This window comes from Impatiens glandulifera, chromosome 1, assembly GCF_907164915.1.
Source record: "Impatiens glandulifera chromosome 1, dImpGla2.1, whole genome shotgun sequence".
Taxonomy (NCBI): domain Eukaryota; kingdom Viridiplantae; phylum Streptophyta; class Magnoliopsida; order Ericales; family Balsaminaceae; genus Impatiens; species Impatiens glandulifera.
In genome coordinates, this window is record NC_061862.1 from 144,397,548 (window position 1) to 144,409,541 (window position 11,994).

General features: G+C 37.1%; 1 protein-coding gene across 1 annotated transcript; it reads left to right on the forward strand.

Moving 5' to 3' along the window:
• Positions 1-3,183, forward strand: LOC124946240 (protein NETWORKED 2B-like). Its single transcript, XM_047486807.1, has one exon. The coding sequence runs from the start codon at positions 1-3 to the stop codon at positions 3,181-3,183; it is 3,183 nt and encodes a 1,060-aa protein (XP_047342763.1).
• Positions 3,184-11,994: the final 8,811 nt, after the last annotated feature.

Here is an 11,994-nt window from a genome sequence, read left to right on the forward strand (position 1 = left end):
ATGGAGGAGAAGGTAGATTACATGCTGAAAATGATTGATCAAGATGGAGATTCATTCGCCCAAAGAGCGGAAATGTACTATAGAAAAAGACCAGAAATCCTCAGTTTTGTCGAAGATTTCTTCCGAGGTTACAGAGCCTTAGCTGAAAGATACGATCATCTTTCACGAGAACTCCAAAGTGCAAACAGAACAATTGCATCAGTCTGCCCGGAACAAATCAATCTCAGGATAGATGAAGAAGATGATAATCAACAACATGATGATAATAATAATAATAAACCATACTCAACTTATCCACCCACATCACCAAACGCGAAACCAATACCAAACGCTCCCAAAACGCCACGTAAATTCCAAAAGATGCCGTCTAGATTAATGTCGAAGAAAGGATTACTAACCAAACCCAATCAAATCGATGAGACCCCACCTGTTTCATCTGGGCTGACCAAAGAAGAAGCACTTATTGAAATCGACTCTCTTCAGAAGACTATATTGGGTCTGCAGACGGAAAAGGAATTCATTAGGAGCACTTACGAAAGAGCTGTATCTGTTTGTGAGGAGATTGAAGAAAGGTTTACTGAAATGCAAAGGAAAGTCAACAGTCTGCAAGATGAATTTGGGATTGGGACGTTCATTGAAGATGATGAAGCGCGAAAACTGATGGTGGCTTCTGCTATGAAATCTTGTCAAGATGCTCTTCTAAGAGTGCGTCAGAAACAGGAGAAGCTGTCTGAGGAAGCGATAATGGAGCATCAACGAATTATCCAAGCTCGAGAAAAGATTGGAATTCTGAAAGGGAATGAATCAGATCCGGAAACGGAGAACCGGGACTTTGAGTTACTTAGAGACAATATCAAAACACAGTTACTTGATGGATCTTGCACTTCTGTCACAATGTCTGAATTAGCTGAAAAGCTAGATGAGCTTGTGGATAAGGTTATTGTATTGGAATCAGCTGTTTCCTCTCAGAATGCTTCGGTAAACAGACTAAGAACCGAGGCTGATGAACTCGAAGAAGCCATCATCAAGGGGAGTCAAAATCTGGAGGTGGAATTTGAAAGAATTGAAAATTTGGACAAAAACGTCAAAACCCAGAATGTGAATCTCCAGATTCATCTTATTGAAGCAAGTTGCAGCTATGATCACCTGTCTGATAAGTTACAGACAGTGAAGCCTGATGATGACAACGTTATGTTCATGGAAGCAAGAGCTGCTCCTCCTTCTGTTAAGCCTGTCCAATTACCTCAACTTTCAATTGAAGAAAAGATTGTCAATTTAATGAGACCAACCAGTCATCATCAAAGGAATCAAGCGATAATTGATCAGAAAAGCGATTCGAACGGGGGATCTAAGGATGATGATATGATATATAGCCTAAATCCTTTCATTAGCAGTGATGAGAGTGTTGGACAGTTCAAAGAAGATGTTGTTCATTCGGAGGCTTTTTCGCAGAAGGGTGATCAATGGGTAGATTTTTCAGGAAATTTTGATTCTCATAGCCATCATCAAGCAATCATTGAAGATCCTGTAGAAACTAAATCAAATCTTACCCACCATGAGAAGGAACAAGATAAGAAACAGAAAGAAGACGATAATCAACAGTTTCCTTATAGTTCTACAGCCAACCACCGTGATGAGAATGCTATTCAAGTTGATGAATTGTCCAATGAACCAGATAAGAAACAGGAAGAAGACGAGAAACAACTGTTTCCTTATAATCCTACAGCCAACCACAATGAGAATACAGTTCAAGTTGAGGAATGGTTCAAGGAACAAGATAAGAAGCAACAAGAAGAGAATAAACAAGAGTTTCCTTTTAATCCTGTAACAAACCACCATGAGAATACCATTCATGTTGAGGATTGGTTCAAGGAACAAGACGATAAACAGCAGGTTCATCACAGTCCTGCAACCAACCACAATGATCTCTCAGAGGAGAAGGATCAGGTGTCTGGAATCAAAAAATCTAATAATAAGGAAATGGAAGGTGGAGATAAAACTGAAGATGGAGATGATGATCCGAATTGGAGGGAACTATTCTTAAGTGGATTAGATGACAGAGAGAAGAACCTTCTAAAAGAATACACATCAGTCCTGAGAAACTTCAAGGAAGCCAAGAAGAAACTTAGCGAATTAGAGAAGAAGAACAATGATAGCCTCTTCAAGACAAGTATGCAGATTAAAGATCTAAAGAACGACAACGCCTTAAAGGATGCAGAAATCAAGTCTTTACATCAGAAACTCGGCTTGCTCCAATCATGCCTGGACGAAACTCCTACAGATAGGGAACAAGTTCCTGAATTGCTTCTTGTTGAAGAAGAAGAACAACAACAACAACAACAACATCAATGCATTCAATCTCCACCCATTGATCTTGAAAAGGAAGAAGACGGGAAGATGGTCTTAGTCGATGAACCCCTTAGTAGTTACGAACCTCGTAGTAGTAATTCAATAATAGAAGAGAAATTCCGAACTGACATCGATGGACTACTAGAGGAGAACATAGAGTTTTGGTTAAGATTCAGCACCTCTTTTCACCAGATAACAAAATTTCAGACATCAGTGCAGGATCTGCAAGCGGAGTTTTTGAGAATCAAGAAACATATAAAGCAAGAAGGAGGGCACAACAAGAATCATACAGTTAATTCAGATCTCAGGCCAGTATACAAGCACCTGAGGGAGATACAAACTGAGTTGGCACTCTGGGTGGAGCATAATTCATTGTTGGAAGATGATCTGCAAAACAGAGTCACATCTCTTGGAGAGATTCAACAAGAGATAGTTAGGGTTTCAAATTCCAACGAAGAATCGAAAGAGGAAGGTGTTGTTGTTGAGCTAAACGGATACCAGGCAGCGAAATTCCAAGGGGAAGTTATTAACATGAAACAAGAGAACAATAAAGTTGTACAAGAGTTGCAAGCTGGGCTTGATCATGTGAAGGAGCTTCAAGTTGATATCACAAGAACAATATCAGAACTAGAAGAAGCAATTGGAATCACTGGATCAAAAGGTAAGAGTTCGAGATCTAAAATTCCATTAAGGTCTCTGTTGTTTGGTGCTCGACTTAGAAAGCAGAGGCCAAGCCTTTTTCAATGCTTGACACCAACATTGCAGAAACAGTATAGTGATCTAGGATCACCACCGTCTCCTCCACCACCCCCTCCGCCTTCTTCATCTTCATAACTTGCAAATTCAGATAGTCTTTGTTTCTTCATCTTCTTTTAAAAGACTCGCTCATTTCATTCTTCATTCATGTTAAATTTTGTTTACAGAAATCGATAGATTCTTTTAAACTAATCATTTGTTTATGAATATGATATGTATGCGATTGACAGAAAAATCACACATAGAAGAGATCAAGTATGTATGATATAGTTAATCTTATAAATCAGCGATTCATCATTCTAACAATCTATTGCGTGTAATCGATTGGAATGTGAAGAACAGTCATAGGAATCAATCAAACAGATACTTAAAACAATTCAATTCTGTCATGTAGATTGTAGATAATAGTACTTACTTTGATTGAACGGTTTCTCTCTCCTTATGCATGTCCTCTATGATGAAAACGTAATCTATCTATCTGCAAATATACCATATCACTTCGTCTTCATCTCAGCAGAAACTGGAATCAGTTAAATGATATTCAGGCTGAATAAACTTACAATTATGCCTGGTGGAGAAGTAGAAGTATAACCTAGCTCTTTCCCATGGCGGTTAGTTTCCTTTCCGAGTTGGTTCTGCCCTAGAGAGAAGAAGTTGGTTAGTCTCCTTTCGGGAAATTGGACTAAATGACCCTATTTGCGTCCGTGGTCAGTTGTAATAAAATTTGATCCGGTGACCACTTAATTTTTTTTGACGAAATTATCTTTTTCACGTAACGCGAAGGGACTTCGCGTTTTGCGAAGTGAGACGCTGTGAAAAGTCCAGAATACCCTTACTATATAATATAACCCGGTCATCTTTTTTTCATTTCTTTTCTTCCTTTCTCTTTCTTCCCTTCCGCTTTTCTCCTCCTTTTCTCTCAACTCGCCGGCGACGGAGTTAAACGGCGGCAATACACTCAATGAGGTCCACGACGAGCACAAGCACTATAACACTTGGTAAATTTATGTACTTCAAGTTTATTGTTGTTCATTTATGCATTTTCGAATCACTGTGTTGTTTAGGGTTTCATCTGATGATACTTCCCATTTCGCTAAGTACTTCCCGTTTCGTGAAGTATTTCCCGTGTCGCGAAGTACTTCCCGTTTTGCGAAGTACTTCCCGTTTCGCGAAGGGTTTCCATTTCACAGTATTAATTATTCCGTTTCCATTTTTTCTTGCAGCCGAAGTTTTCGTTTTCTATAATGGAGAATGGAAAGCTGATGCTAATGGAATATTGTATTTTGATGTCTCTTCAATCAAAACATTGGATTTACCCCAAAGTACTCGTTATGCTGAATTAATTGATAAACTCCATGAAAGACTTCAAGTGCAGAAATCTACGTATGATTTAGTGCTGCAAGTGAAGTATGATATTCCGAATATCACAAATCCTAAACCCGTTTTTATTGAAGAAGATGAGGATCTGAACATATATTTATCACGCTTGATTTTGGGTCGAACTGTGTCACCATTGTGTGTGTCTGTAGTAGAGAAGTCACAATTTACTAAAGAAAAGATACCACTACTTATCTACCCAACTCAAGAAAGTATTCTCCCACAATTTACTCAGAAAATTGTACCAGAAGCTTTACCCTCGGAGGTCTTTGTTGAAAGTAATGAAGCCGGAGATAACTCTTTGCCTCACATCCCACTTACTCAGGACTTGCATGCATCGATACCTACACCACATAGTGCGAGAAAGCATCAACGGGTACACCTACTAGTGCAAGAAGATCATCATTGGGTACACCATGTAGTGCAAAAAGATCATCATTTGGTACACCATGTAGTGCAAGAAGATCATCATTTGGTACACCATCGACAGACATATCACCGACAGACATATCACCGACAGACCCCTCATTTGCGTTGGCGTTAACTACTGAAACCGTATTGGAAGTCGGTGCCTTGTTTGAAAATAAAAAAGAACTACAACTGATGATATATAAATATGCGATGACTAATCATTTTGAATTCAAGGTGGAGAAGTCAAGAAAACATCTTTGGTATGTGAAATGTTTGGATGAGAAATGCAAGTGGAGATTGCGTGCCGTGAAAGGTAAATTATCTGAGATGTTTGAGATCCAGAAATTCGACCAACAACACTCATGCTCAGTTCTATCGAGGCTAGAGAAAAAAATGCAAACACCAGCATGTGTTATTGGGCAGTGCGTGAAGAGTAAGTACATGGACCATCACCATAATCACTTGCCTAAGAAAATAATTGAAGACATGCAGGCAACTTATGGGGTAAATTTGACTTATAATAAGGCTTGGAGGGCTAGGGAAATGGCATTAGTGGCGGTGCGAGGAACGGTTGAGGATTCATATGAAAAATTACCCTCATACCTTTACATGTTGGAGAAGCATAATCCTGGTACCATAACAGACATCCAAACAGACGAGGTCGGGCACTTCAAGTATATGTTCATGTCCTTAGGCCTCTCTGTTAGGGGTTTCAAAGCCTTTTGTCGTCCCGTATTGTGTGTTGATGCCAGTTTTCTTAAGCACAAGGTGGGAGGTCAACTATTGGTGGCTATTGCATTAGATGCTAATGAACAATTATATCCTTTCGCATTCGGAGTTGTTGATTCAGAGAATAATAACTCTTGGACTTATTTTATGCAAAAATTGAGAGAAGCAATTGGATTAGTTGATGATCTCGTCTTCGTATCCGATAGACACCCAAGCATCGCCAATGCCTTATATGATGTTTTTCCAGAAGCATACCACGGTGCGTGCACATATCACATAAAGATGAATATCAACGCGAAATTCAAAACTGATAATTGTCATATGGAGTTTGATATGGCCTCTCGTGCGTACACTATCCACGAATTCAATCGTTTTTTTGACAAGATAAAGGGTTAAAGATCATAGGATTGCTGCCTATTTGGAAGAAATTGGATTTCAAAGATGGAGTAGAGCATTTTTCCTCGGTAAGCGATACAATCAACTAACAAGCAATTATGCTGAGAGTTTTAATAGTCAGAGCAGGGAAGCCAGAAAGTACCTCATTTCCTCAATGGCCGAGTATTTAAGATTGACAATACAAGGTTGGTTTAATGAGAGAAGAGAAAGAGCGTCCAACCACCGAGAAGTGTTATCTCCAACATATGAAAAGTTATTACGTGAGGGATTCGAGAAGGCTAGATTCTATACAGTATCATCGCTTAACCGATTTGAGTTTTATGTGCATGATAATGAGTCTCATTTTAAAGTCAATTTGAAAGACATGAACTGCACTTGTAGGGTATTTGAAGTTTCTGGTCTTCCTTGTACTCATGCAATGGCTGCTGCCCGTCACCGCAATTTGGTTTGTTATGACTTTTGTTCAAGGTATTATTCAGCTCACATGTTCAATCTATTTAACCAATTGTTTAATCGTTTTATTTTCCATTCTGACAGGTATTACACAACTGAATCTTGGATGAATGCATATGCGGAGACATGTTACCCATTGATATTGAAAGTTATCTCCTTGGAGTTTGAGGTTACCCTCCTAAGCAACATGTGATGTACAATAGTTCTTGGGAACTGCAACACTGGCGCAGAGACTATATATCTGAATTGGGTATTGTACACCTTCTCCACAAGATCCATTTCCTCAAACTTCATAACAATCTTCTTCAGGCAGAGGGCGCTTTTCCAAGAAATCCGTCCAGGAAAATCAGGAACGATGGTTTCTGCCATCTACAAAAGGAACAACAACAAAAATGTAAGAACAAATACATAAACCACCGCAAACGTTAAGTACTTATCATTTCGTTAAGTACTTAACGAAGCGTTAAGAACAAAACGAAGCGTTAAGTACTTAACGAAACGATAAGTACTTAACGAAGCGTTAAGTACTTAACGAAACGATAGGTAATTCGCGAATCCCTAAACCAGAAACAATAACCAACAACTAGAAACAACCGAAAACCCAAAAACATAAGGCAATAATCAATAACCAGAAACAAACATTAAACACTAAACCTAACCAAATAAACTGAAACAACCAAAACCCTAAAACTTAACATGCAAATATGAAAACCCATAACCAAAAAAAGACATGCAACAACCAAAAAAAAAACAAACCTGAGATTTATGGGGAATCAATGAGACAGATAGAGAGAGAGGACACGAGGGGGATAGAAGACGGGGAGATCGGCCTTGTCAAAGTCTTCAGTGAGACGGTTATAGAGAGAGAGGAATCGAGAGGATAGAAGAGGGAAAATGGAAGAAATGAATGCCGAAATGTTTTTTTTTAAATATAAGGTATGGCGCGTGCAGATACGCGCGCGTGCAGAAACGCTAAGTACTTAACGAAGCGTTAAGTACTTAACGAAGCGTTAAGTACTTAACGAAGCGTTAAGTACTTAACGAAGCGTTAAGTACTTAACGAAGCGTTAAGTACTTAACGAAGCGTTAAGTACTTACGTTAAGTACTTAATGTTTCGTTAAGTACTTAACGAAACGCTAAGTAACTAGCAGAAACGATATCATCTGTAAATATCATCATTGACAAAAGAACAATCAATAAGATGAACAAACTAATGAACCAATATGAACAAATATGAACATATATGAACAAATATGACCCAATATGAACAAATATGAACAAATATGATTCAATATGAACCAATATGAACAAATATCACCAAAAAGAACATATTTAGGGTTAGGGTTTCATTAAGAAATACAAATAAGAACATAAATCTGTTATATAAACATAGATTTGGGGATTATGTTTCTTATCTTGTAGATTTAGTTCATAGTAGTCGCCGTCGCCGGAGTTTACGCCGCCGGCGACAAACTCAGGAGGAAAGAAACCCTTGAGAGAGAAACAAAATGAGAGAAATGAAAAAATTTGAGTATATATATCAATACTGTTTCACTTCGCGAAACGCGAACTCCCTTCGCGTTACGCGAAAAGGGTAAATTTGTCCAAAAAAAATTAAGTGGTCACCAGATCAAATATTATTACAACTGACCACGGACGCAAATGACCCTATCTTTAGGGTCATTTAGCCCAATTTCCCCTCCTTTCCGGTGTGAAAATACGAATTGTCATAAATAGTATGGTTGAAGTTAAAAAAAACAAAAAAAAAACAATCTTTCTCTTTAAAGGTTTTAACATGATATTTATAAATAAATATTTCATCACACTAATTTAACTAAATTTTCGATTTTGACTAAATAAAGATTTAACATTTTCATTATAATTCAACCACTTATCTTTTTTAATGGCAAATTTGAACAAATGACCCTAAAAAAGGCCTTAATTGCGTCGATAATCACCGCATAATTTAATTTGCGCTGGTGACCACTTATTTTTTTTGACAAAAATACCCAATCGCGTAACGCGATGGACCTTCTCGTAATGCGATGTGAATATGTTCTTTATATAAATACTTAATTTTTTTTCATTTCGTTATTTTTCTTTCTCTCTCTCGCGGCGGCGACAGAACTCTAAACGAACACATCATACAGATCGACGACCAAAACTCATTCTAATATCAAGTGTTCATCTTATTGTTCATCATACGTATTGATTTATGTTCTTATTTCCTTTATGTTCATCTTCAAACCCTAAATCATGAGGTTGTTCTTATTGTTCATATTGGTTGTTCATCTTGTCGATGATGATATTTGCAGATGCAACTTTGAATCGGTTCCATTTCAGGAAAGATTCATGTGATTCTCGCGAAGGGCTGTCCCTTGTAGCGAAGGGCCATCCCAATGTAGCGAAGGGCCATCCCCATGTAGCGATGGGCCATCCCCATGTAGCGATGGGCCATCCCCATGTAGCGAAGGGCCATCCCCATGTAGCGAAGGGCCATCCCCATGTAGCGAAGGGCCATCCCCATGTAGCGAAGGGCCATCCCCATGTAGCGAAGAACCATCCCCATGTAGCGATGGGCCATCCCCATGTAGCGAAGGGCCATCCCTTGTAGCGATGGGCCATCCCCTTATAGCAAAGGGCCATCCCTTGTAGCGATGTGAAGTTGAAATCCATTAGATTATTGAAGGAAGGTTGTCAAATTGGTAGGTTAGGGTGCGTCATATTTGATGCTACAAGAAAAAGGCGATGACATCGACATTGTTTGCTTGTAATCTAATATGTTGTTTCTTTTGTATAACTAGCATTGTTTGTTGGTCATGTCTATTTTAAGGATGTTCTGCACATTTCTATATTTGTTTAATTAAAGCCAAGAATCAATGATCGTGCACGCTTCTTCGCTTTCTTTTCTTCTACAAGACGGTAAATTTTAATGTCATCAATGATCATTAGATGCACAACATACTATTTTTCATACACTGTATTCTTTAAACAAGGTAAGTCAAATGTTCAATAAGATTGTACAATTATTGACATTTATATGGCTGACTTGGATGAGTCTGGAGTTAATTTGTTCAATTAATGCAATTAAATTAAGTTCTAAACCATTTCATAAAACAAATTTATACACTATATAGATTTTTTATCCGATAAAAGAAATCAAGATGTCCAAAAGAGAGAAAACACATTATATTCTTACTAACAAATAACAATTGACAATTACTTATTCAATCACTACATCAATTGAAACGTGAAATGAACAATTACTTATTCAATCCCAAATTGCATTCCTATTCTTATTGCAAAATATACAGGTGCATCCACGACAAATGTTGAAAGCAAAGAAGAACAGAAAAAAGAAATTCTCTATCAAGTCATTCCCTTCTTCAAAAAAGGGATGACCCATCGCTACAAGGAATGGCCCTTCGCTGTAAGGGATGACCCATCGCTACATGGGGATGAACCTTCGCTACATGGGGATGGTCCATCGTTACATGGGGATGGCCCTTCGCTACATGGGGATGGCCCATCACTACATGAGGATGGCCATTCGCTACATGGGGATGGCCCTTCGCTATATGGGGATGGCTCATCCATAGAGATGGCCCTTCACTACATGGAGATGGCCCTTCGTTACATGGGGATGGCCTATCGCTACATGGAGATGGCCCTTCGCTATAAGGGACGACCCTTCGCAAGAATCCCATGAATCTTCTCTGAAACAGAACCTATTCAAAGCATCATCTGCAAATATCATCATCGACAAGATGAACAATCAATATGAACAAGATGAACAATAAGAACAACCTCATGATTTAGGGTTTGAAGATAAACATTATGGAAATAAGAACGTAAATTGATACGTATGATGAACAATAAGATGAACACATGATATTAGAACGGATTTTGGTCGTCGATCTGTATGATGTGTTCGTTTAGGGTTTCATCGACGTCGCCGTGGCCGTAGAGAGAGAGAGAACGCGGAGTAGAGAGAGAAGAGAGAAAAAAGAAAATAATGAAATGAAAAAATTTGAGTATTTATATAAAGAACATATTCCCATCGCGTTACGCGATGAGAGTATTTTCGTCAAAAAAAAATAAAGATGTCACCCGCGCAATTAGAATTATGTTGTGACCACCGGCACAATTAAGGCCCTTTTTAGGGTATTTGCTCAAATTTCCCTTTTTAATATATAGATCATTTAAAAGAAAAATAATATAAAAAGACAAAAACAAAACAAAATGCGTTAAATATATTAATATATATGAAATATAATAATTTCAATGTTTGCCACTCTTTGCATAATTAGAGACTTAACTACTAGTCAATATTTATTCGGTAAGAATATAAGGAGAAATTGTATTGGATGAATTATTGATATACATAGAGTATGTTTATTATATAGACATTTTAATAAACTTATATGAAAATTAATATAATATAATAATATAATAATATAATAATGATATTATCACAATTTATAATATCCATGAGATTCTACCTCTTCGCTGATTTTCACATTGTTTCACCCCAGCATTCTATGTCCATGAGATTCTACTTTTTTCGTTTTTTTATGCAACACATTGTTATCCTATCGTTGGATGGATCTTAAAACTCACGAGTAACTTTAGAGTTCATTCAGTTGTTGTTTCACCATAGCACTCAATGTCAATGAGATTCTACCTTTTTGCTGGTTTATAAGTCAACACATTGTCATCTTGTAACTAGATAGAGCTCACGAGTTTCTAAAGCTTAAAGAATACATCATCAACATTTCAACATTTCGTCTTCAACCTCAAGTTATTCAAGTTCTTTCCATCTTAAGTTTGAAAAGGGATGTTAGAATATAAAATAATATATCGATAAGATATTATTAAAATATTATAAATTGTAATAATATCAATATTATATTATATTATATTAGTTTCTTTATAGGTCTAATATAATATATATATATATATATATATATATATATATATATATATATATATATATATATATATATATATATATATATATATTAGACCTAACTTATGTAACTCTAAATATAACATTTAATACAATTTCTTTATATATTCTAACAATTGTGATAATATCATACAAATATATTATTTTATATGAGATGAGACTCCTTTTGACCAAGGGTTGAATAAGGTCTGAAATCTTCTAGAACATTTTGATCAATACTTCCGCTGAAACTTAGCCGGATAATTGGAGTGAAGACTAAGTTTGGAGCATCCGCGAGTACCATCTCATTAAAAACTTTATCAAGGAAAATTCATTGGGACAAAACCTTGATAAGGGAAAAAGAGTATGGTCTTCACGGATTTGGAAGCGGATTAAGATCTCGAGAGGTCTACTAGCCCAAGTTTGTTGTAGATGTGGTTGCAAATCTTGAGGCTAGCGGCCTTGGTGAATATGTCAACCAATTGATATTTGCTCCTTATAAAATATGGAAATGTTACTCCTTCTTCAATCTTCTCTCTTACTTTGTGGTAGTCAACCTCTATATATTTTGTTC